This window comes from Rhinatrema bivittatum, chromosome 1 (assembly GCF_901001135.1).
Source record: "Rhinatrema bivittatum chromosome 1, aRhiBiv1.1, whole genome shotgun sequence".
NCBI classification, from domain to species: Eukaryota; Metazoa; Chordata; class Amphibia; order Gymnophiona; family Rhinatrematidae; genus Rhinatrema; species Rhinatrema bivittatum.
In genome coordinates, this window is record NC_042615.1 from 726,619,900 (window position 1) to 726,647,209 (window position 27,310).

A 27,310-nucleotide genomic window follows, 5' to 3' on the forward strand; every position below is an offset into this window, starting at 1 on the left:
TCCTTGCCATCTCTATCAGTGTGTGACTGTTTCCTCTTGGGAGCATCAGGCACTGTGGTGTTATATTTAATCCCATGTTGCTTGAGATATGCTTGAATCGCTCTGTCAATGTACTCTCCTCTTTCGTTCATATGAAAGGGTTCAGGTGTACATTGGAGCAACTCAAGGAGTATATGGAAGCAATGCAAGTAAATTTATCTCCTACATAGTCATTGTGGAAATCCTGAAAAACCTGACTGGCTGGGAGTCCTCTAGGACTGGTTTGGGAACCTCTGGTCTAGTTTATAAAGCTTCAGTTGAATCCTATCAAATCTGCTGTGTCATGGGACCTCAATGTTGTACTATTCCAGTTGATGAAGCACTTTTCAGCCTCTGGACTGTAAGCAGGATTAGGGGATCTGTCTGCTACAAGTTCACTGCCAGTTGCCCTTCCACCTTACTTGCGATCCTAAGTCAGGGAAAAGACAACATGTATTCTCCTCAGAAATACATTCTCCTCAGAAAGTGGCTTTCTCCACTGCAGGACCTACCATATGGAATGCTATTCCCCCCGATCTCAGACAAGAACCCTGCCTATTGACATTTAGAAAAATTAAGACTTGCCTATTGACATTTAGAAAAATTAAGACTTGGTTATTTAAACAATCCTTTCCCGAAACGCACTGATTCACCATAGCAACCATTACTTTACATTCAACACAATGTAAATAATTACTCTTCTTACCGTTGAGTTACTTATGCTTTGTCTTTCCTTCCCCAGTTCCAGCACCCCTGTTTTATTGTAACTTCTGCTTCTCTTCGCTATGTTAATATTTAAGGTTCATTGTACCCCTGTTCCATGTAAACCGGCATGATATGATTGTATCATGAATGCCGGTATAGAAAAGCACCAAATAAATAAAAATAAATAAATAGACTTTTATTTATCAGAGTTGGAAGGACATAGCATTTAGAAAATAACAACAATTCCTATCTCTAACATCCTGGTCACTAAACACCAGTTTTCCCTAAAGAAAGTTCTGTATCATGGGTGGTAACAAAAATGCCATAAACCTTAGCCTGCTTAATATGTAAATTCTTAGGGCTAACTTACTCATCCTGGGTCCTGTCTTTTAGGCGATATTTCTGTTTACCTCTGAAGTAGGCACCGTCTGGAGAGCTGGAGAGTGTGGGCAGGGGAGAGGCTTGCTTCTTGGGCTTGGTACTGGCAGAGCAGGCAGGCTGTCCCGGAAGGAGACTTGCTTCTGGCTCTGGTGCTTACCGGCTGTCTGGGCTTGTTTTCACCCTTCACTGTCTGACTCCATGACACTCTCCGCACTGTGCCGGGATTTCCTCTCTCTGATCACCTGGCCACATCTAGTCTTTTCCCTTCTCGATAGCAGGGCGTGCTGGTCTGCTTCTGGTCTCCCTTTCGCTTTCAGGGATGCTTCGGCAAGGTTTCACGGTTGCTCTCCAGATCCTCTCTCCTGGTTTTCTCCAGGGTTTGTGTTCAGGGTTTGTGCCTTCCTATCTGGTTTCAGGGTTGCTCTCTCCAGGGGGTCTGTCTCTTTTTGGTTTCAGCCTCCTCTTTTCTTCTTTGCACCCCTTTCTTATACTTTCCAGCTGATAAATATGCATTGGCTCATGCATAACCACATGGGGTGTGGAGTGTCTTTTGCTGCATTGCAGGTCTTTTCCCTCCTCCCCATTACTTCGGGGTGTACTGCCACTTTACAGGTCTTCTTCCCTCTCCCATTCCTTTGGGAGGAGAACTGCCATGTCTGTATGCCAAGCTGTGTCAGAGTTTTTCTCCATCTCAGGCTGCCCCCCCCCCCTTCCTTCCAAGGGTGGGGGTCTTTATGATGTGTGCATTCTGCTTTGGCCAGACCTTGATTCCTGCTTATGCTTTAGTCATATTGTCCTTCTGTCTGCTTTCTTTATTTAAACAGGCCTCTATAAACAGGCACATCTGATAAGGTATCCTTCACTGTATAGGGACAAGGCCTCTTCATTTTTCACAGAGACAAGGTTTTAAAATTCATTTGGGCAAAGTTCCTTTTTCATTCTTGCTGTGACAGTGCCTTTTGGGGCCTGTCAGAATTTGGCCTGTACATGGCTATTATAATTCATATTTACTATTTCATTGGAAACATGAGATATCTTCCTACAGGACTCTTGTGAAGAAAAGTAACTGACCTGGAAGATCATATATTTAGTGACGGTTACTTCGTCACATTGAGTCAGTGAGCTCCAGGCCTTAATCACTATCCACATTATACAAATATTTTATCATGTGGTGGTTCTAAGCACACATTCTAAGTTTCTGCCTGTGGTTGTCTCAGAGACTTCAAGGCTGAATGGATGTTGCAATATAGATTGCAAGGAAACCAAAACCTTCTATGTGGGGAAAGTGTGAAGCCCAGCTTTTCTGTTTAGTTCGATACCAATAAACCATGAATTGCCATTGCTAAGTGCACTACTTCTATTTGGCTAGAAAATTGCGTCATTTCCTGTTGCACCCAGGCAGCCTTGGATCTGGTTGGCCATGTCGGGGCTCATTGTTAGAGTGATGGTGGCACTGGTAGCCCACCTAAGATCTATCTCCATTGAAGACATCTGCAAAACTATGACATGAGTTCTGACTATGTTCATATCTCTCTGTTTTGACATGGTCTCCCAATATTTATTTATTTATTTATTTATTTATTTATTTATTTAAAAACGTTTCTATACCGTCGCTAAGTTATATACCATCGCAACGGTTTACAAATAGGCACATAGACTAAGGTAAGTAAATGTAGGATATCTTACATTCTAACAGGTGCCAATAAAGTTTGGTTACAATTTCATAAATAAAATCATTATTTGAGTAATGTTGGTCAAGTCCAGGTATATTATTGAATTACTATCGCTTTGAAATATTACTTCTTAAATGTAGGATTGAGTAAATTCATTCTCATCTGCATTACCTTGTACTTTCATTCTCTACCCTCCACACTCTTTAGTGAAGGCTTTTTTAAAGAGCCATGTGTTTAGATTTTTCTTAAAAGTTTTGAGATTATTCTGTAATCTGAGTTCGGGGGGCATCGTGTTCCATAGTATGGGCCCAGCCAATGATAAAGCCCTTTCTCTCACTTGGGTTAATTTTGCTGACTTTACTGAAGGGATTGTTAGTAGTGCTTTGTTTGCTGAGCGGAGGTTTCTTTGTGGAACGTGTACTCGTAAGGCTGTGTTTAGCCAGTCTGCTTCGTTATCATATATTAGTTTGTGCATGGTGCATATTTTATCCTGTATTCGATGGGTAACCAATGTAAGACATTAGTTTTGGCCCATCTATCTTATGGAGTCTGTTTGAGGTGTAGAAACCAACTGTATCCCTCCTAGGGCTTGTTATTTGGTTACAATCTGCCAATGGGAACAAAAAAACATTGGAATGGCCTGTCGCTACATAAAACAGTCTAGCCGTTGGCACCATTTTGTGTTTTGTTTTTTCCTTTTTTTGCGGGTTCGTGATTTCCCATTTGTGAGGACTGCTGTCTTGATTGTCCTCTGAGAAAGCGGAGTGAGTTACCTGCAATAGGGATTCTCAGAGGCCTGAGACGTGGCTCAGTTGGGTAACACTCCTTGAACTTGTCAAGCCTACCTGTGAAGCAATGTTAATGAAAGCCCCTTTTTAACCTGCGCTGGACCAGGCATTTAGCCTGTTCCACCTTAAAAGCTAGAGACACAAGTAGTCAGTGAGCAGATCCCCAAACAGCAGGAATAAGCGTTTGGGTCCAGTCGGGAACAGACAGACCCCGGGTCTCCAGGAGAAGGCAGCTCCTGCAAGAAGATAAAGAATGAATGTGAATACTGAAAGTAAATGCTGAGAAGTGAATACTGAAGATATATGTTGAGCTGTGAATACTGAAGATAAATGGTGCATGTGAATTTGGATGAAGGTGCATGGTGCATGTGGATGTGCATGGTGGATGAAGGTGCATGTGAATTTGGATGAAGGTAAGCCACTTTTATTTTTATATATATATATATATATATATATATATATATATATATATATATATATATATATATATATATATATATATATAGTCAAGAGTCCAGTGTGTGTCTGTCTTCTAGGGAGTTACAGATCACTTGTGCTCTCCCACACTGCTGCCAAATTACTCCTTTTTTCACAAAGCTAGGCATTCATAAAAGAAAGGGGGGTAGCAATCATTTATTATATTTCTCTTAAAGTCAGAGAACTTAAGACATGTTCCAAACTGTCCATAGAGGTTCTCTTTCTTTAGCTATGCCAATGCCATAACTTTAACCACTTCTTAACTTATAAGCTTCCTCCAGTTTCCAGTTGTTGCTTGACCTTATTTCTGTGATTAATGAATACTCACTTAGGAATTTCCACTTACTTTTGCTAGGTGAGTTCAACTTCCATGTCGACAAACCCTTGATGCCTATAGAAGCACATTTTTTTAAGCCATGTCTGACTTGTAGCTATGCAATGGATACATTATCCTGCACATAAGGATGGGCATACCTTAGATCGCATATTTTTGACAGAGGAGGTTGTTCTGCCCTTTTACACTTTAAAATTATTTCTTTTAATTTAGGCATACCATGTTATAATCACTTTAACTGTAGGACCAGAGACCTCAATTTGGTAGCCCTTGCAATATTTCTTGCCCTCCCTGATAACTTTTCTGATTTATCTTTGGATGATAAGATCCATTCATGGAACCATGGTCTATCATGTCTATGATCTTTTGTGATCTGCGACTTTCACACCACTCTGATTCCATCCAGGCCTGAGAATCTAAGACAAATTAGGCATCTTAAATTAAGAAGATGTTGCAGAAAGCAAAGTCAGCTCTTAATGAATGTTGTCTAAAGCAGTGGTTCTCAACTAGCTGCTCCCTTTACCCAGCTGCTCCCTTTACCCCAGCGAGATTCAAACTCTTCTTCTGCCCAGACTTGAAATGCTGATAGCCCGGGCAAAATGTGGCAGGATAGCTGGAATCAGCGGCACTACTAGCATGGTTTCTTCTTCTCGCCACCACGGCCCGGAAGAGGAAGTGGTGTGCAGTTGCCATGAACGTAGGAAGAAGAGACCATGGTAATTTACAAGTGTGGGTAGCATCGTACTGGAGGAAAAAGAGGAACAACATTAGCCCCTGTGGCCAATGGGACACCTTTCTCAAGGCTGTGAGGGTTGGAAGAAGAGGAGGCTGCTGCTGCCACTGGTTCTTTGGTGGAGAAGAGTGAGCGAGCAAGCATGTGTGTTTGAGACAGCATGTATGTAAGTGTGATTGAGAGCCTATGTAAGTGCAAGAGAGAGCATGTGTATATGTGTGTGATTGAGGGCTAGTGCAAGAGAGCGAGCTTGTGTGTGTGACTGAGGAGAAAGTTGCAAGCAACCCCCCCTCTCCCCTAGCTAATTCAAAACGATCTTGGGACACTCTGGATACATGGGCAACAAATTTTCATAAAAGTCATGTTACGGAAATGAAATTAGTCAATTCTTATAAATTTCCATGTGCTAAACACGAATGTGACTGTGAAAATGCAAAATTGGCTCTAGTTTTTTTGTAATATGCAATAATATAATTACATCTTGAACTGTATGCCAATAGCTCACTGAGCAACAAATTTTCACAAAAGTCCTGTTACGGAAATGAAATTGTCAATTCTTATAAATTTCCATGTGCTAAACACGAATGTGACTGTGAAAATGCAAAATTGGCTCTAGTTTTTTTGTAATATGCAATAATATAATTACATCTTGAATTGTATGCCAATAGTAGGAGACCTACGGTTAATACCGTTCAAAAAATGAAGTCATAGACTACGTCTTAGATTTCTTTGCTTGTCTCTTGTACACCTGTTCGGGAGCATCTCTGCGGAGTGTCCAGCAGTAGTCAGCCAGCATGAATATTTCAAATGCTCACCCTTTCTGACTGGGCTTCATATAGTACACTGCTGACGTCAGCTTACTCAGCAGCAGCATGGCAGTAGAACTGCATTGCATCAGAAAATGATGTAAAACTCTGGATGATGTGTGCATGATGGTATTATGCAATATGATGCAATATTACATCATTCTAGGCTTATTTACAGTCCTACTGGATAAATTTACATGACGAAACATAGAAAGTGAACTATATTAAATATCTTCAAAACGAGAGCCAATAAAAACTTTTCATGGTCATATTTGTGTTCAGCACATCAAGATACTACAGAGTAGGACATTTTTAGGTCAGTAACACTTTCATTGTTGCTCAGTGATATCAAGCGTTCCTAGGTATAGTGAGCAAAGCATTTTTATCTCATTTTTAATTATTTGTGTTTGCTGTTTTGAAATATTTTATTGGTTTCTGGAAATTTTTTATTTGAGTTTTTAATTATTGGATATTTCATTAATTAGCTGTTTAGAAATCTGTTCTTTTTATTAGTATAGTTTTACTGCTATTGATTTTATATTTCTTGATTTATTTTATGCGGACTGGTGATTTCTCTCTTTCCTTTCTTACACTGCATACAGTCTCACTGGCTTCTTGTGATTTAGTTTTTGCATGTTTCTATTTATGCTTTATGGTCTCTTTATTCTTTGTTAGTTGAGGGTCTGGCACATCTGTCTGAGGTGAGGTATTTCTGATGACATGTAGTTTGTGTAGGACTCTATAGCGGCCTGGCTTGTTCCGTTTTCTTAATAGGGGTGTATTGGTGTTTTAAGGCCTGGTGTAATATTTTCAGTATTGCCTTTTCTTAGGGAAGGTGGTTACTGTTTGAGTGCTGGAAGTTTGAGCTGTTTTGATGTAGGAGGTATACTATTTATGTAATTTCTGTTCAGACAGAGTACTTATCTTTCCCTTGTGCCATTCTTAACAATAAAAAAAAGCACTGGGCCTTTATTTTTTATTTCCACTGTAGATTTATAATGATGGGAAAAAAGAAAGTATTAATCTCTACCTACTGGTGATTGTGTGCAAAAAAAGTATATTACAGTAAAATTCTTAGAGATGCTGATAAGTCTAAGCTCCTTTTTAAATTAATTTCCCAGTTTTCAGATGGACAGTCTGATCACCACCAGTACCTGGAAAAGCATACAGTAGAAGAATTTGCTCAAGCTTTTGATATAAAAGTAAATCACATCCTTGCAGACTTTCTTCTAATGCTCTTCTTGCCTTCTCAACTCCATTGCTTGACATCCCTTTCTTTCTGGACATTGTTATTATTTCAGTCAGCAATTCTTTTCTTTCAATAAAGTATATCCTACAGGCTTGCATCTGTTAACTCAGATGAATTCTTCTTCTTCCCCACCTGACCCACTACCCTTTACATTTCTAAAAAGAAATCTTGACCTGGGTCTCTTCCCATTTCAACTAACATAATCAACTCCAGTCTGGAGCAAGGGATTTTCCTGAATAGCCTCAAGGCTACTATGGTGTGCCCTGTTCTCAAAATCGAAAATCTGGAGAATTTTAAATCCATTTCTAATCTAGAATTTTTCTCGGACAGCTTTCTTTTTTTCTGGACAATACATTGGTCCACCACCTAAGGCAATCAAGATATTGCAAAGGCCATAGTACAGAAACTGCCCTTACTATCTTGATAAATGAAATTAGCCTGAGTTTGGTCAAGGAGAAAGCTGTTCTCATTGTCTTTCTCAACATGAGTGTAGCTTTCGATACAATTGATCATCAATTACTATTAAATCGGTTGTTTGAAATTGGATTATGTGATGCACTCTTCATCAGTTTAAATAATTTCTTGAAAATAGAACTTATTGGGTCCACTATAATACCGCTACATCACAAACTCATGTCCTGTCTTATGGTGTTCCCCAGGGTTCTATTTCACACACTCTTCAATCTCTATCTCTCTCATTTGACCCCACTGATTCACAGCCTGCGTTTTAGCTGCTGACGACATAGAGATCATTGCCAGCCTTGATGCAAATGCAGAAGATCCCCAGATAAATGTAACCACTGCTTGACAGCAGTAGTAAATTGGCTAAATTCTTCAAAGCTTAAGGTTAACAAGTTGTAAGACAGGTGTTGTAGGAAGCTTGATTTATGGTTTATGTAACATTTTATTTTATTTTGAATTGCTTTGATTACTGTCACAGAAAGGTGATTAAGTATTAGTAAATTTAACTAAAACTGCCTCTCAAACTTTCCCACCTCCCCTTCGACTTGATGTCTTCAATTTTTAGCTTTATCATGGACTTATGAGGCTTTGCATGGGGTGTGGGTGAATGGCCAGGGCTGCATATGCCTAGTGGGGCATATTTATAGCTCTAGAAGCATTGACATCAAAGTTTCATGCTAGGCTTCATCTGATATCACTCATGTGTGAGTGAAGTATGACATCCTGCTTTCCTCCAACAATCCCTGTTACAGGTAAGAAACACGACTTTACCTGTTTTCTTATGTATGTGATTTGGATACTCCAACAGAAGTCCTAGAGTTGCTAACTATACTTTTGTGAGTTGAGTGCAAAATTCTTTTTCATTCAACGCACAATAAAGCTCTGGAATTTGTTGCCAGAGGATGTGGTTAGTGCAGTTAGTGTAGCTGGGTTCAAAAAAGGTTTGGATAAGTTCTTGGAGGAGAAGTCCATTAACTGCTATTTATCAAGTTTACTTAGAGAATAGCCACTGCTATTAATTGCATCAGTAGCATGGGATCTTCTTAGTGTTTGGGTAATTGGCAGGTTCTTGTGGCCTGGTTTTGGCCTCTGTTGGAAACAGGATGCTGGGCTTGATGGACCCTTGGTCTGACCCAGCATGGCAATTTTTTATTTTCTTATGTTCTTATTAGAAGCTTTTAAATTAAAACTGGGGGCCTAACCCAGTTGCTCAGTGGCAGTACTGTTTGATTCCTAAGTCAAGTCTTCTATTCCCCAGGCCAGATGGAGCTTGGGTTACTCCACTGGCAGAATTCACAGTGCTTTGGAAATTCAGTTTGTCATCATACAACAGCAACATCCAGTGACCAGGCTTGGATTGCACATTAGCTGGGTTTCAAAAGGGGATGCCATGTTATTACCCCTGGCTAGGAGCAGTCATCGCAATGAGGTGGTGGTATTGGGGAACCTGGATATAATATAGGACAAAAAAAGAGACCAGATAATTGTGGATGATGACTCATGGCGCCATAGCTCACCAGAGGCCAGTTCTGTTTGATTTGGAAACCCAAAGGAACATGAAGAAACTACTAGCTAAAAAAAAAAAAAAGAAAGAAAATTACAGCAGAAAGGTGGATGAAGACTAAAATCATATTAGCATCTCTGTCTACAAACCATAGAAATATGATGGTGGATAAGGGCTGTAAAGCCCATCTTGGCAAATTAGTGTGGGGGAAACTTGGATTGGTATTACCTGTGATGCACCTGTCTGTCGATTAATTAAAGGACTTCAGTTTCCAGTGCTGTCAGTCTGGTACCATTCAAGAACACCAGAAAAAGTTACTGCACTTTTTTTTTTTTTTTTTGTGTTCTAGTGAGCGAAGGAGGCATTTCTTTGTTTTTAGAGTTCCCGAAAAATAAGAAAAGGAAGTAAAAGAGAGGAAAAGTTTTAAAAATGTCATGTGACCTCCCATGTTTCTTTCCCTCCCAAACTTCACTTACAAACAAAATGTAATGCGAACCAAAAGCATCCTCTCAGCTAGTCCTCTTTTAACATGGTCTTAATGAAAAGAAACTAATGTTCAAATCACTGAGAGAGCGTAATTCTGAAGAGCAGCAAGGCGGTAGTTTATTTAAAGTTTTGCCTTATGAGCAGCAAACATAGAACAGTATGTGCACTTAACAAAATATGCAATTAACCAATAATTGGAGAAAAGAATTCCAGAATAAAAACAAACTACCCAAAGGAGATAGTTAAATTCCAATAACCACAGAGATTTTGGACAACTTTAAATCATGGTATCAAAACTAATTTAGAGGTAAAATTAATATATATTGAAAATTAAGGGCATTATCAACAGTATAAGTCTAATTTGCTGTATTATTTATAATTTCTTCAAGCCCTGAGTATTTTACTTGATTACGTCCCTGTCTCTGTAGTGCCCTTTCTAAGCAAAAGTACATTTGCACATAATTATCTTAAAGTAGTCTGATTATGGTCTAATATGATGCCAAAATAATGTCTGCCAATCTAGACTCTACCTCCTACGTTCAGCTCAGTATCTTGTTTGGATTTTTTTTTATGACTGACAAACATTATACAGATGGTTTTAGTGCATTATTAATCATCTTTCCCAGCTTAAAACAGTGTTAGTTTGTAACTAAGACAGTGATTGGAATTTAGATCATAATGGCTAGGTTGGAAGGATTCATTTTGGATGCTATTCAGCCCCTTTATGTTGGAAAATATAGCGAAGGGTGACCAAAATGATAAAGGGTATGGAGCGGCTCCCTTATGAGGAAAGGCTAAAGAGGTTAAGGCTGTTTTCCTGTACATACCCAGATCAGTCCAGACCTGTGAGGTTATGCACTCCCACCAGCAGATGGAATCAGAGAGCAAAGCTTCGAGGCACTGGTATCCCAAGTGTGCCACCTGCAGCTCATCAGTATTTCTCTGACTCCAGCAGATGGTGGTCGTGTATACCTGCAGCTCTGTGTGAGGCGGATTTTTCTTGCTCCCTGAGGTTCTAAGTTCAGTGTCTGGGCCATCCCTCAGGTAGAGCCGGGTGAACGGGGGGGTTGGTTACCCCTGGCAGTGCTAGCCAGTGTGGTTCCAGGTCCCCTGATAGCCAGGGGACTGGCTCCCTCGGCGACCCGAAGGCTCCCCCTCAGTGTGTGCGGTACAGGGAAGTAGCCCCTTTGGGGATTTTTTTCTATTCTTAGCTTAGGCTTTATTTTTTTTCTGGTACTAGAAGTTAAAGTTTTTGTATAAAAAAAAAAAAACAAACAAAAAAACCCCAGCTCCAAATTCCCTGTTCACCGCGGCTCCCAGGGTAAATCAGTCTGCCCAGTGGTGCAGAGCCAGGCAGACCCCTGAAGAGGAGGGGAGAGTGTTTCAGCCCTAGTAAGAACCTCCAAGGATGTTTTTAGGCTCCCTGCCTTATTTTTACCACTGGCTCCGGAGCTATTTTTACTGCGACAGCCATTTTGTTTTTTCTTTTTTGACCTCCCACGTAGCTCCCCAGCGTTCCTGGGGCCGATTTTCGCGGCGTTTTAGGTGGGAGTCACCAGGGCTGGGTGGCAGCACCTGTTTTCTTCCATGGGGGGGGGGGGAGTTATATGTCCCTTTTTGCAGGAGGAACATGGCAGAAACTGCTCTGGTGGAACCCTGTAAGGCTTGCAGGGTATGGTCAGCTTATTTAGACCCCCCTGTCATTGTGCACAGACAAGAGGACCAAACCTAAAAAGTCTGCACACAGGTCAAGCTCGGCGGCTGGGTCTAACGGATGGAGCCCAACCCCCACTGCACACCCTGTGGAAAAGGTCTCCCAGGATGACTGTCCCTCACTGCACGGACTCAGAGACCGGAGGAATCGAGAGACATGGACACTGATTCTAGCAGTGACAAGACAGGACCGGAATTTGTGCTGCTCATGTATGAAGCATTTCTGGCTCGCGAAGCGCAGAGCCCAGGATTGGGAGCATGGGAGTTCCCAAGCATCCCCATCTGCAAACTGACGGTCGTTCGTCCCGGGCAACTTTGGCTTGGGGAGGATCTAGCGGGTGCAGTCGACCAGCAGGGGAACAACTTCACTCCGCCCCTGAGGGACACCGCTGCAGATCAGGGTGAAGTCCCTCCAGACGTAGATACGAGTGACGACGATCAGGATCTGGTAGAACCTAGTGTGGAGGGGGATGAACCCCACGTAGTCCGGCTGTTTAAGAGGGAGGAATTGTGCCCTCTTATTCCCCAGGTGCTTGAGGAATTGGGGGTGAGACCCTCACTGGAAGATTCTGACAACGAGGGAGTGAACCCAGTCCTGCACGGTCTCCGGGGTCCACCTAGTGCTTTTCCCATCCCAAAGAAGATCAGGAGTGGGAATCCCCGGAGGTGGGGCTTAAGGTCAGTCGGGCGATGCAAAAACTCATCCCACTAATGGAGGAACATTTAGAACGCCTCAGGGTACCTAAGGTGGATGCGGCTGTATCAGTGGTGACCAAGAAGACAACCATTCCAGTGGCAGGAGCGGCTGCTCTCAGAGATGTGCAGGACCACAAGCTGGAGCTGCATCTGAAGCAGGTCTCCTCCTTAGGACTTTGGGCGGCAGTGTGTGCCAGCATGATGCAAAGAGCATGTTTATGATGGATCAAAAACTGCAGGACCCTTTGTCTTCTGGGACTTTGTCAGCTTCTCAGGCGGCTCGTCTAGAGGCGGCGGTAGCATATGTGGCAGATGCCTTATATGGCTTGGTATGTTTGGTGGTCTGGACTATGGTCTCCTCGGTGGCGACTCCTATAGCTCCGCAATTGGGCAGCAGATGCTTCCTCCAAGTCACAACTGCGCAGTCTGCCTTTTCGAGAAAGTTGCTGTTTGGAGAGGATTTGGATCAGCTGATGAAATCTCTGGGGGATTCCAAGGGCAATAAACTGCCGGAAGATAGAAAGCCCTACAGGAAATCATTCGGTCCTCGATCCCGTTTTCGGGTTTTCTGAAAAAGGAGGTCGGGGAGGAGTGTTCCACCCTCTGGTTCCAGACAGACCTCTTCCCGTACACAGTCCTTTCATGGCTCCAGTCGTCCTGCCACAGAGGTGGTTTCTGTCAGGGAATCTGAAATGGGAAGCCTGCCCAATGAAATCAGGCCCCACCCACTCCTCGGATGGGATGATCGGAGACAGGTTGTCACAATTTTAAGAGGAATGGGCCAGGATCACCTCCGATTGCTTGGTGTTGGAGGTGGTAAAAGAAGGTTAGCCTTAGAATTTTCTCGGCCTCTCATGCTGGCCTTTGTGGAATCGCGATGCGTTTGCCAAAACAATCGATCTGTGGTAGAAGACACTCTACAGAGATTGCTGACCCTGAAGGCGATTGTCCCCATGACGTCCGAGGAACGGGGGAGGGGGACGGTACTCCATTTATTTCGTGGTTCCCAAAAAAGGAGGCACTTTCCAACCCATCCTGGACCTACAGAAGGTGAATCACTGCTTGAAGGTGCCCCGTTTTTGAATGGAAACGCTTCAGTCATCGCAGCGCTTCGAAAGGGAGAGTTCCTTCCCTCCTTGGATCTCACCGAGGCTTATCTACACATCCTGATTCGCAGCGCTCTCCAGAGATTCCTACGATTCAAGATTCTGGGTCAGCATTTTCAGTTCCAGGCGCTACTGTTCGGATTGGCGACGGCCCCGTGCACTTTTACCAAGGTGATGGTCATGGTGGCGGTGACCCTCTGGAAGGAAGGAATAATGGTCCATCCTTACCTCGACAATTGGCTGATTCGAGCCAAGGTGAAAGAGGAAGGTGAGCGGACGGTTCTTCGTGTGATCCATTGTCTCCAGTCCCTAGGCTGGGTAATCAACAAAGTGAAAAGTCATCTGACTCCGTCACAGTGTCTGGAGTATTTGGGAGCTCGTTTAGACACCCTCCAGGGCAGGGTGTTTCTCATGAATGACAGGATGTACAAATTGCAGCAACAAGTGCATCTCTTGTTACAGCTTCCAATCCCCAGAGTGTGGGATTTACCTACATGTTTTGGGGTTCATGGCTTCGACATTGGAATTGGTGCCTTGGGCCTTTGCTCACCTGAGACCGTTGCAGAGAGATCTACTGTCGCGGTGGGACCCAGTGTCGGAGCAATACCAGTTGCCCTTGCCTTTGTCGCAACGAATCAAGTCCAGCCTGCAATGGTGGCTGTCGGAAGACAACTTACAGAAGGGGATGCCCCTCGAAGTCCCGGATTGGGTGACTGTGACAATGGATGCGAGCCTTCAAGGCTGGGGTGCAGTGTGCCTTGGTTATGCGGCACAGGGAACCTGGGCCTTACTTGAACGGTTGTGGTCTATCAATCGCCTAGAGACAAGGGCAGTCCGCAAAGCGTTGTTGGCATTCCAGTCCCTGGTGCAGGGGAGAATGGTTCGAGTCTTCTCTGACAACGCCACCACGGTGGCATATCTCAATCACCAGGGAGGAACCAGGAGTCCAGCCGTGGCACAGGAAGCACACCTCCTCTTCGCTTGGGCCAAGTTTCATCTGGAAGGCATCACAGCCTCTCACGTGGCAGGCGTGGACAACGGTGCAGGTGGACTTCCTCAGTTGTCAACAGCTGGATCCTGGGGAGTGGGAACTATCCTTGGAGGGTTGGAATCACATTTGTGCCCAATGGGGAGTTCCCCAACTGGACCTCATGGCGACCCATGTCAATGCTAAGATGGACCAGTTCTTCAGCCGAAAGAAGGAAATCAGGGCGGTAAGAGTAAACTCTCTAGTCTGCAAGTTGCTAACCGGCATCCTCCTGTAAGCCTTTCCTCCATGGCCCCTGATCGGGCGCGTTCTCCGGTGCATAGATGACCATCCTGGTTCGGTAATTCTGGTGGCACCGGAGTGGCCACGGCAGCCGTGGTTTGCGGACCTGGTGCGTAGCCTAGCTCAACTGCTGAACCTTCTGCGACAAGGGCCCATTTTTTCGGATCGGGAGGATCACTTCTCTCTCACAGCCTGGTGATTGAGAGGCAGTGGTTATGGATGAAAGGTTATTCGGAACAGGTGATTTCCACCCTTCTTCAGTCCAGGCGGCCTTCGACGTCTATAGCATATGCTCGAGTGTGGAAGGTGTTTGAAGTCTGGTGGTTCCAACAGGGTGTAGTCTCATTGTCTGTGACCATTCCCCAGGTCTTGGAGTTTTTGCAGCAGGGATTAGCTAAAGGTTTGGCTTATAGTTCCCTGCGTGTTCAGGTTTCGGCCCTGGGATGTCTCCTAGGGTGGGTAGGTGGCAGGCCTCTAGCCAGCCACTCGGACATTGTATGTTTGCTGAAAAGGAGTGAAGCATCTTCGTCCTCCTCTTTGTAAGTTATGCCCAGAATGGAATCTGAATCTGGTGTTGAGGGCGCTTCGTGATCCCCCTTTTGAGCTTCTGGGACACGCTTCCTTAAAGGATCTCACCTTGAAGACAGTGTTCTTGGTGGCCATCTGTTCCGCGAGGCGTATTTCAGAATTGCAGGCTCTTTCCTGTTGGGATCCCTTCCTTCGCATCTCATCTGATAGGGTGTCCCTGTGCATGGTCTCTTCCTTTTTGCCGAAAGTGGTGTCTGCCTTTCATATTAATCAGTCCGTGGAGTTACCCGGATTCCCTGATTGGGCTCGTGACCCCGCTATGGGAAGAGATCTTCATCTGTTAGATGTCCGCTGGGTTCTCCTTCGGTATTTGAAGGTCATTAACTCTTCGAAAATCGGATCACCTTTTTGTGCTCTTTGGAGTTCCGATGAAGGGTGAAAAGGCATCTAAGGCATCCTTGGCTCGCTGGCTGAAGGAAACAATTTCCTTGGCCTACATCGAGAAGGGTCACCCCGTCCCGACTGGTTTGAAAGCTCACTTGACGAGCACAAGTGGCTTCTTGGGTAGAGTGTCAGTTGTTGTTGCCTGAGGAGATTTGTAGAGCCGCCGTCTGGTTTTCACCGCATACGTTCACAAGGCATTATCATCTGGATGTTAGGGATCCAGACCAAGCACTTTTTTGGGAGAGCGTCTTGCGAGCGGGTCTTTCGGGTTCCCACCCAATGTAAAAAGTGGCTTTGGTACATCCCACTCGTCTGGACTGATCTGGGTATGTACAGGAAAGGAAAATTGGTTCTTACCTGCTAATTTTCGTTCCTGTAATACCACAGATCAGTCCAGGATCTCGCCCGGGTGCTACTGCCGAAAGATTGATTTACCTAACGGTTAGCTGCTGTACATAGGGAATCTATCAGAATGATTCTATAATATTTTGGGTTTTTTTTTTTTTTTGAACCATGGTTCAAACCTGATTTTCAGTTATTGGGGTCGTTTGTTTTGGACCCTTGAGGGAGTTTTTTCCTGTTCGCCCTTGTTTCGGGAATTAGATGGTTTGTTGTCAATTATACTTTGCTTGGGTATCGATAAATACTGATGAGCTGCAGGTGGCACACTTGGGATACCAGTGCCTTGAAGCTTTGCTCTCTGACTCCATCTGCTGGTTGGAGTGCATAACCCCACTGGTCTGGACTGATCTGTGGTATTACAGGAATGAAAATTAGCAGGTAAGAACCAATTTTCCTTTCTCTTAGAGAAGAGACAACTGAGGGGGAATATGATAAGAGGTCTAAAGAATCATGAAAGGACTTGAATGGATAAATGTGAAACGGTTATTTACTTTTTCGGATAATACAAGGTCTAGGGGGCACTCCATGAAGGTAGCAAGTAGTACATTTAATTAATCAGAGAAAATTCTTTTTCACTCAACGCACAATTAAACTCTGGAATTTACTGCCAGAAGATGTGATTAAAAAATGTTTGGATAAGTTCTTGGAGGAAAAGTCTATAAACTCCTATTAATAGGGAATAAGCACTGCTTGTTGCAAGGATTAATAGCATGGGATCTAATTAATGTTTCTGTACTTGCCATGTACTTGTGACTTGGATTGGCCACTGTTGGAGATAGGATACTGGGCTTGATGGACCCTTGGTCTGACCCAGTATGACAAATGTTCTTATGTATATTAATGTTTAAGACTTTGAGTCCACCATAGTGGATATAGTTACTGCATCATATCTTTTTGGCATTTTGCTCTCATTAAAAAAAAAAAAAAAAAAAAAAAAAAAAAAAAGAAATCTTTTAAAGGAGCATACTTTTTTTTTCTGATCTGGCTTGTTGGTGCTAACTATTCTATCAGTAGTTGAACAGATACAGAAAAGAAATGTTTGTAGTTCTTGTTCTGACACATAAAAAGAATGCATTTGTTTTGCTTGATTATTTTTAATTCTCATGTTTATAGCTCTGAGAAATCCATTATCAAATTTTGAAGCTTAGTAATGCAACTGACTTGGAAAACTAATTCCCTTCATTACAATGACCAATTTTTTTTATATAGTAAAACAGAGAGATCAACTATTTTTTGTTTATACATGATTACTGTGTTGAGAAATATGCAATGAAGTGCCTTAATGAAATTAAAAACCCTGGCATCTATGGAAAGCTCATCTCACTTTCAAAACTTTAGAATGTTGAAATAATCCTAAAACTTGTTTTTTTCTGTTTGATTTACTTACTGTTAAATGCACAATACCTCGGTATAATGAGAATAAGAGAGAGAAAGTTTACCAGATTATTGGTTTGGTGAATGTGGGACACTTGTTTCTTGAAGGGACGAGTAGTTTATTTGGGAAAGAGGTTAAAAGAATGGAAATTGGGTGGGGTTGAATGGCAGTGAGGACCTCATGGCTGCTTTTTTTCTACACAGCCCTCCATGAACATCATGGCTTCTTCTCTCTGTCCCTGCAGACCATATGAACACCCCTTTGTCAACCGACCACCTAAAGCATGGGAAAAATATTTCAGCTGGTCTTGAACTTGGCAACTGCATAAGCAGCAGGCAGCAAGAATGGGATTGTGCCAATGTACTTCATAGGCCCTGCTTCTCTCATGGAATCTAGGAGGAGTAGGGCCAATGATCATGTGCTGTCTGTTCTGCTACTGCTGTGTGCTTCTAGTGCTGTTGCCAGCCCAAGACAAGCTACAGTAGTTTCTACGAGCCGTGGGAAAGCTGGATCCATGCTGGTCGGGTGGGGAAGCGAGTGCTGAAAACTGCAGAGCAATTGGTGGGAGAGTTAGTGGATGTGACTGCACTTCTGATACTTTGCTTAGATAAGGAGTTTGTCACCTGCTGTCTTCACACTCATACTTGAGAACACATACATATACATACTTATTAATGCTGTGGTTTACAGAGTGAGGTGGGGAGGGTGCAGGGCTTACCCTAGAGGAGTGCGTGGCCCAGGGCAAATATGCTAAAGCAGGAGTCCACCCCACACAATCCTTGTGAGGTTGAACAGCAGGGCAGGGGGTGGTTCAAGTTATTTCCTCCTCCAGCCCCCAAGGATGAAGAGCAGGCTAAGTCACGGCCATGAAGAACTACTCAGCAGGAGGAGGGGATGGAGAGAGGCAGTAGCATTGGGTTGGCAAGCAAACCCATTTGTAGTGGTGGGAGCAAACTCCTGCTCCATCAACTCTATTCCATCAGTTTTGTCAACTCAATGTTAGTGTGGGGCCCAAGGTGATAGTCCTGGTTTGCCACCCATAAGGACGCCTTTGGAAGGGAGTGATTTAGTCCACGATGAGGAGCTGGTTTTTTTTTTGAGAGGTTGAGAAAGTGGGGTCTAATACATGGAGGAGGAATCTGGGTTATGTTCTGTGGGGAGGCTGGAGGAGTGAGTGAGGGGGAGGCCTCATTGGATAACACCGAATGGGTTTAGACTGGTATGGTGGTCACACTAACCTGAAAAATGTAATAGAATAGTTTGCTTTTTGATTGAGTACAGTCCAAAGAGACTGTGTGCTGTAGACATACAAACTGAGTTTCTAATTCTTTACTTTTTTGGCTTCTTATTGTAGGTTTTAGCATAAAAGCAGTTCCGTTCCAGAATGCCATCTTGAATGTAAAAGAACTTGGAGGTATATATATATTTTAATAACTTTACTATCTGGCCAATATTTCAAATTGATTTCTTTATTTGTGGATTATTATATGAACACCTCAGTTATTGTCATTTCATTGCTGATTTCATTGTAGGTTATTGTTGAGAGTAAGAAAATAGGAGGTAGTGCTTCAAAAGGATATCATTCATAAATAAGACGTTAATTAGAATTAGTATTATGTGTACTATTGCACTATAGAATATTCACCAGAATATTATATAGATAATCAAAATAAATATTAAACAAGAACACCAATACATTTAAGAAAACCCACGATATTTTAAGCAGCACACAAACATTTTTTTATTGCTGCAGTCTTCTTCAGAGTTATGAACATTTAATTTAATTTTTTATTTATATTCTGCCTTTTGTGACTGGTCAGGCACTTAAAGTGCAGTACATTCAGATACTCTAGGTATTCAATGGGTTCAGGCTTTTATACTTGCCAAATATGAAGTCTTGTACCCTTCTGAGATTTACCATGTCCCTAAAGAATTAAATGATACAAAGATATCCTGAGATAATGGCACATAATGTTCAAAGTCATAGTTATTTTTATTTCTTAATTCACTGTTGCTCTCATGCTCGCAGACATTTTAGCTAGTATATGTTATACACTATATGCTTTTCTCTGATCAGGATGAAAACTGCTATAATGTGTAGATGACATTATTTTATGATACTGATATAGACCCCTTCTCATAGAGCTCAGAAAGTTTCTGAGCATGTGTAGGAGTTCCTGTGCACAGTCACTTCCTCCTGAGCCCCTCAGTTTTTCTTTGTCTAAGCTACCTCATAGATGTCTCCTTATCTCTTTCTAATTTTTTGGTGATTCGCTATTTTGTGTTTCTCTAGCTTTTTGTGCAAAATGTATTTTGTGCCATTGCCTTGGCAGCCCCGCAGCAGAACTTTTAAGTTCTACAAAAAAAAAAAAAATGTTTGATATGGAAAAAGTGAAGGGACATACAGCTTGTGGGTATGAGTGTCAGATGTCTATCATGGACACTCATGCCATCTGTTTCTGCTGCCTAAACTCAGCCTGCCAGTATTCTTTGTCTCCAGCAGATGATGGATGTACATCTCTCTACTGGGGATTGCTTCTGATTTAGAAGGTGAATTTAAAAAAAAAAAAAAAAAGCCCTGCTCTCCTTCGTTGTTACCAAATGGTCCCTCCCCCAGTTGAGAATTCTTTGAGGTGAATTTCGTGGTCCTTCAGATGTTGGGTGCAGGAAGCCGAGTGCGGCAGTGACGGCAGATACATTCCCCCCCCCAGCCGGAAACAGTCCCTGTACTCAGCTAAGCTTAAAAAGAGAAAAAAAAAAAGGAGGGTTGTTCAGGGATTCCTGTTCTCCGAGCTCGGTGTGCCCAGATGGAGGTTCAGGGAAGGGGGGGGGGGGCGCGCATCCTGGCATATTGAGTGGCCTTTTTTTGGCTGTGCCCTACTCTGAGGCTTTTCCACTGTGTGCTGCATGGTAGGCTGTGATAGTGTTTTCACATGCTTTTGCCTACAAGTTCAACTGCCCTCTATAGGACTTCTGTTCAGCAGTGCATTTCAGTGTGTGTCCAGGTTTTGGACACTTAGTTGAGAGTCTGCTTGGGTGTCCAGGTTAAGCGCCATCCAACTTAGATGCACACCTATTTTGTGTGCACAATTTGGGGGAACAGGAGATAGAGGGACGCCTCTCTCTTTTATCAGAGGTGGGTCGAGATCACATCAAATCATTGTGTCCTGGAAGTGATACAAGAAGGATATGCGCTGGAATTTCATAGTGTTCCTCGGGATATGTTCATGGTGTCTTCCTGCCACTCCGCACAGAAGAAGCAGGCGGTGGAGTGTACGCTGTCAAGGCTCTTCAGTCTGAGGGACAGTACCCACGTCTCAAGAGAATACGTGTCAATATTCCATTTATTTCGTTGTGCCCAAGAAGGAGGGTTCCTTTCATCACATTCTAGATCTCAAAGGGGTCAACCGTCATTTGCGGGTTTCTCATTTTTACATGGAAACATTATGCTCAGTGATAATGGCTGTGCAGTCGGGGGAATTCCTGACTTCCTTGGATCTATCTGAGGTGTACCTCCATATTCCCATCTGATTGGAGCACTGTTTTCTGCATTTCATATTGTTGGGGTGCCATTATCAGTTATGGGTGCTGCCTTTTGGTGGTGGTAGCGGCCGAACTGAGAGAGGATGGGGATACTAGAACATCCATATTTAGACTGGTTGATTTGGGCCAAGTCTGTGGAAGAGAGCATTCTGCTGTCCCGCAAACTGATCTCCCTGTTACAGGAGCTCGATTGGGTGGTTAAACTAGCCAAGAGCAGTCTTCAGCTGTCTCAGTTGTTGGAGTATCTGGGTATGTAATTTAACAAGATGTAGGGCAAAGTTTTTCTGCCAGAATCTCATATTCGAAAGTTGGTGACTCAGGTGCATCTCTTGGTGAGCACTGTACACCTTAGTGTAGTCCTTTCTACAAGTACTCTGGTTGATAGCGGCAACCCTCAAAATTGTGCCGTGGGCGAGGGTGCATATAGAAACATAGAAACATAGAAATGACGGCAGAAGAAGACCAAACGGCCCATCCAGTCTGCCCAGCAAGCTTCACACATTTTTTTCTCATACTTAACTGTTTCTCTTAGCTCTTTGGTTCTATTTCCCTTCCACCCCCGCCATTAATGTAGAGAGCAGTGATGGAGCTGCATCCGAGTGAAATATCAAGCTTGATTAGTTAGGGGTAGTAGGGGTAGTAACCGCCGCAATAAGCAAGCTACACCCATGCTTATTTGTTTTACCCAGACTATGTTATTCAGCCCTTATTGGTTGTTTTTCTTCTCCCCTGCCATTGAAGCAGAGAGCTATGCTGGATATGCGTGAAATATCAGTTTTTCTTCTCCCCTGCCGTTGAAGCAGAGAGCTATGCTGGATATGCGTGAAGTATCAGTTTTTCTTCTCCCCTGCCGTTGAAGCAGAGAGCTATGCTGGATATGCGTGAAGTATCAGTTTTTTTTTCTCCCCTGCCGTTGAAGCAGAGAGCTATGCTGGATATGCATTGAAAGTGAAGTATCAGGCTTATTTGGTTTGGGGTAGTAACCGCCGTAACAAGCCAGCTACTCCCCGCTTTGTGAGTGCAAATCCTTTTTTCCACATTTCCTCTTGCTGTTGAAGCTTAGAGTGATGTTGGAGTCACAGTAACCCTGTGTATGTTTATTGAATAAGGGTATTATCTCCAGGCAGTAGCCGTCATTCCGGCGAGCCACCCACTCTTCATTGACGGCCTCTTGACTTTATGGATCCACAGTGTTTATCCCACGCCCCTTTGAAGTCCTTCACAGTTCTGGTCACTACTTCCTCCGGAAGGGCATTCCAGGCATCTACCACCCTCTCCGTGAAGAAATACTTCCTGACATTGGTTCTGAATCTTCCTCCCTGGAGCTTCAAATCGTGACCCCTGGTTCTGCTGATTTTTTTCCTACGGAAAAGGTTTGTCATTGTCTTTGGATCATTAAAACCTTTCAAGTATCTGAAAGTCTGTATCATATCACCTCTGCTCCTCCTTTCCTCCAGGGTGTACATATTTAGATTCTTCAATCTCTCCTCATAAGTCATTTGATGAAGACCTTCCACCTTTTTGGTCGCCCTTCTCTGGACCGCCTCCATCTTGTCTCTGTCTCTTCGGCGATACGGTCTCCAGAACTGAACACAATACTCCAGGGGAGGTCTCACCAAGGACCTGTACAAGGGGATAATCACTTCCCTTTTCTTACTCGATATTCCTCTCTCTATGCAGCCCAGCATTCTTCTGGCTTTAGCTATCGCCTTGTCACATTGTTTCGCCGACTTCAGATCATTAGACACCATCACCCCAAGGTCTCTCTCCTGCTCCGTGCACATCAGCCTTTCTCCCCCCATCGAATACAGTTCATTCGGATTTCCACTCCCCATATGCATGACTCTGCACTTCTTGGCATTGAATCTCAGCTGCCATATCTTCGACCACTCTTCCAGCTTCCTTAAATCCCGTCTCATTCTCTCCACTCCTTCCGGCGTGTCCACTCTGTTGCAGATCTTAGTGTCATCCGCAAAAAGACATACCTTACCTTCTATCCCTTCCGCAATGTCGCTCACAAAGATATTGAACAGGACCGGTCCCAACACCGATCCCTGCGGTACATCGCTTAAAACCGCTCTCTCTTCAGAGAGAGTTCCATTTACCATCACACATTGTCTTCTGTCCGTCAACCAGTTTGCAATCCAGGCCACCACATCGGCACTCACTCCTAAGCTTCTCATTTTATTCACCAGTCTCCTGTGCGGGACAGTGTCAGAAGTTTTGCTGAAATCCAAGTAGATGACATTGAGCGCTCTTCCTCGATCCAATTCCTTGGTTACCCAGTCAAAAAAGTCAATCAGATTTGTCTGACAGGATCTTCCAATGGTGAATCCATGCTGCCTCTGGTCCAGCAATTCTCCCGACTGTAGATAGTTCACTATTCTCTCTTTCAACAGTGACTCCATTACTTTTCCCACCACCGAAGTGAGGCTAACCGGTCTGTAGTTACCAGCCTCTTCTCTGTTCCCACTCTTGTGAAGCGGGACCACCACCGCTCTCCTCCAATCATTCGGCACCACTCCCGTTTCTAGGGATCTATTGAATAGGTCACACAGCGGACCTGCCAGCACATCTCTGAGCTCCCTCAGTATTCTGGGATGAACTTCATCAGACCCCATGGGTTTGTCCACTTTCAGTTTCACCAGCTCTTCTCATACATTTTCTACTGTAAATGGAGTTACATCTACTCCATTCCCCTCCAGTTTCTTGTTAACTAGTGACGGTCCTTCTCCAGGGTCCTCTTTAGTGAACACAGAACTGAAGTATTCATTTAATATTTCTGCCATTTCTTCGTCTCTCTCCACACATTGATCCTTTCCACCATATGATCCTTTCCACCATATGCGTCCACTTTAGCGCTCCCTGCTGTTTCATTGGAGCCTGCAGTCTCAGGAGTATTCGATTGGGATCCATCTGTTTGGAAATCTGCTTTCATCTCTGGTGGTGGTGGCAAGCAGTTCATCTAAGAAGGGGAATTTCCCTGACATTGCCTGATTGGTTGGTACTCCCGACGAATGCGAGCCTCCAAGTTTGGGGAGCTGACTGTCAGGAACTAACAGCACAAGGGCATTGGAATACAGAGGAGTCTCTCTGGCATATCATGAAGGTGGCTTACATCAATTGGCAGGGAGGAACCAAGAGCCAGCAGGTATCACAGGAAATAGACCATCTTATGGAATGGACAGAAATCAGTCTTTGGTTGATCTGAGCATTGCACATTGCAAGAAAAGACAATGTACAAGCAGACTTTCTCAGCAGAGAGAGTCTGGACCCAGGAGAATGGGTATTGTTGGACGAGGCATCCTTGCTGTTAGTGGATTGCTGGGGCCTTCCATTTATAGATCTGATGGCGACTTCTTGCAGTGTGAAAGTTCCTTGATTCTTTAGTTGCAGGAGAGATCCGAAATCCTTGGGTATCGATACTCTCATGCAGGTCTGGCCAAAGACTAGCTGTTTAGGCCTTTCCCCTGTGGCCCATGTTGGGCAGACTAGATTGAAGAACCGAAGGCCACAGGGGGATGGTGCTCCTGGTGGCACTGGGTTGGCCCAGACGACCATGATATTCAGATCTGTGAAGACTCTTGGTAGAGCACCCCCTTTGTCTTCCACTGCACAGGAATCTGTTGCAGCGGGGGCATGTCCTTCACCAAGATCAGACTCTGTTTTGTCTTACGGTATGGCCCCTGAGAGGACTCACTTTTTAAGTGTTTATATTTTTCTGAGTGATTGCACTTTGCTTTGTACTCAAAAGTTCTCCACTTCCTTAGCCTATGTGCGGGTTTGGAATGTGTTTGAGGCTTGGTGTGAGGATTGCTTAGTTAAGATCCTGCTCATTTTGGAATTTTTGCAGCATGGGTTAAAAAAAAAGGTTGGCCCTTAATTCCTTGAAGTTACAGGTAGTGGCTCTTGCCTGTTTCAGGGGCCAGGTGAGTGGGGAATCCATATAGTCTCATCCTGATGTGGCCCATTTCTTGAAGGGAGTAAAACATCTTCGTCCTCCCTTGCGGTTACTGGTTCCTTTGTGGAGTCTTAACTGGTATTGGATTTCTTGGTGAGCCCTATGTTTTGACCTCTGCATAGCCTTTCCTTGCAGTTATTAACCTTGAAAACAGTGTTTCTGGTGGCAATTTGTTCTGTGCATCGAATTTCTGAGCTGCAGGTCTCATCTTGCCAGGAGTCATTCCTTTGGGTGACTCCAGGAGCAATTTAGCTGCATACTTTCCTTCGTTCTTACTTAAAGTGGTCTCAGATTTTCACTTGAATTAGTCCATTTCCTTGCTATCCTTGGATAAGGAAAGAGATGCGGAACAATATCGCCTGTTGCATCCCTTAGATGTTAAAAGACATGTTGTGTGAGTATTTGGAGGTTTCTAAACCTTTCCAAAAGACGAATTACCTGTTTGGCCTTCATTGTGGAGGAAAACATATGACTAGTCAGTTTGCTCTATCTCCATCTGCTGGTAGAGGTACATAACCCACTGGTCCTGAATCCATCTATCCACCTCATGGAAAAGGAAATTATCAGGTAAGTAATAATTTCTCAATTGTGTTTGGATGTCCCAGTGGGTGCTCCAGACCCATGCCTAGAAGATGGAAGATCTTCAGAGAGCAGCATCAGGTAAGGCTCTGAAGCCCCAGAGTAAGGGCGAGCAGAGGAGCCACTCTGTGTCTTGATGAGAGGCCTCGTGTATTTTTGTACCACAAGAAACAGAAATTACACCAGAAGTCTACATCCCCATCTCTCACAGATAAGGGAGTTCTCACCCCTTATTAGCATGATCTCACAGATCCATTAAGGGCGAGGGCTTGAGCATGGCACAGAAGTCCAAGGTGTGGGACAAGGCTCCAAGAATATATATGTAAGCAGTGCAAAGCATCATCTATGGAACAGGGTGTGTTGCTGAGGAAGATAGCACCATCTTCGCAGGGCCCCACTATGGTAGGTTCGTGCTCATTTGTGAGGAGCGCTTTGGTCCAAACAGCCCCATCCCCACCCCAGTATGGCACTTTTATGTGGGGGTCAGGGAGTTTGCCAGGAAGTGCTTCTGGTGGGCTAGGCCCAGTTCAAATGATGCATTGGTGGTACCAAAATGTGGGTGCTTTGATTGCCTGGGAGGGGGAGATGAGACTTGGTATGCCACATTAGCGGCGCTGGAGGATGAGCACTTTCATTGATGGATTTGAAATGCTGCAGATGTTGCTGGAGGTCATGAGACACCGTGAGCTACTCTTTATCAGCCTAAAATTAGGGTTTAAACTGAAAACGAAGGATCCTACTCATAGGGTATATTGTTATCCTTAGGTAGTAAGCATATAGAGAGTCATGCTTTGGTAACTTGTACATTAAATAAATAATTTACAAATGTGCTGTTTTTTCCTGGTAAGCCTTTCTATCAATGTGAATGTGAACACTTGTATCATTTGGAAAACATTTTATTTTGAGTATTACCCTTATGATTAAATTTTCTTAGTGCCTCTAATCACTTCTAATGATTTGTTTTAATTTTAACTTTTAATGATTTGCAGGCATGCCTCAAGCTTCCATTATTTAAACATCAATTTGTAAGGACCTCAACACTAAAATCTGGGCAGAGTTTTTAAATTCTAGTGGTTCTTGAAGATGCTTGCTTTCTTTCCATTGCTGAGGTACTAGATTGACTACAGTCAAGCCCTAGGTACTTGGCAGAAAATAACTACTACAAACCAATAAGAATGCTATTGTTGGCAGTGTTTGTGTTAGAAAACTTATTTGCAATAGCCCTTTATTGCATTTTAAGCTCAAGGCACACTTATATTATCAAAACTGTTGCTTGGCACAACAGCCTCTACAGAGAAGGCAGTGCAGGCATGGAGAGCCCTCATGTGTCCAAAGTGCCAGCGAAGCACTGAAATTCTCACTAGTTTCACTTTTTAAAACAAAGGGAGAAGGAGCAGAGACACATGATACTGTGACAATAGTCCAGCTCTCTCTATATAAAAGTGCAGGGAAAGTCAGTGTGGTGCAGGCAGTCGGCTAAGTTAGTTACCTTGGCTGCAGCATGTGACTGTCAAGAGTTCTTCACTTCTGCTGCTCTCAACACAGCGCAAGTCACATCCAGTGCTTTGTGCATGCTCTTCCCATTCACTCAGCCTGGAGATAGGACAGAGGATGGAAAGACACAAAGGAGAAGGGGAGGATGAGGAGGTGCTGTGCACAATATGTGTTGCCCAAAGCAGGGCCCATTAATTACCACACTCTGGGGCTAATGCTGTAACTAGGAAGAAGAAGCATGCATGATTACACATATTCTCAGAAGGGGGCTTCTGTGTTTGTTTAAGAACCACCACTGGTGTTGCGAGGTTCTGAGAGTGTTGCCCAGGTGCTGGCCTGGGTTTGAGTATCAGGCATTGGTCACTTTTCCATGGCACACCTGATCAGGATTGAAAGCACATCAGTGTACCATGGCTCAGTAGTTGGGAAACACTGCATTAGTGCATATTTCACAAGAGGAGTGTCTAGAGCTTATGCAGGAAAAATGCATTAATGAGAAATCTCATTAATGCATTAATGCACTATAGTGTGAACAAGGTTTACTTGTTCACACTATAGTGTGAACAAGTAAACCTTGATAAAT

At 43.7% G+C, this 27,310-nt stretch overlaps 1 protein-coding gene across 15 annotated transcripts in view; it reads left to right on the forward strand.

Annotated features, from left to right (window-relative positions):
* The window catches only part of ARL15 (ADP ribosylation factor like GTPase 15), a 1,022,750-nt gene that overhangs the window by 370,585 nt on the left and 624,855 nt on the right, over positions 1 to 27,310 (forward strand). For all 15 annotated transcript variants that reach the window (XM_029577371.1, XM_029577444.1, XM_029577362.1 and 12 more), the window contains one exon: positions 18,505 to 18,564. In XM_029577371.1, the coding sequence (XP_029433231.1) occupies positions 18,505 to 18,564 (60 nt within the window). The remainder of the gene's footprint in view (positions 1 to 18,504; positions 18,565 to 27,310) is intronic.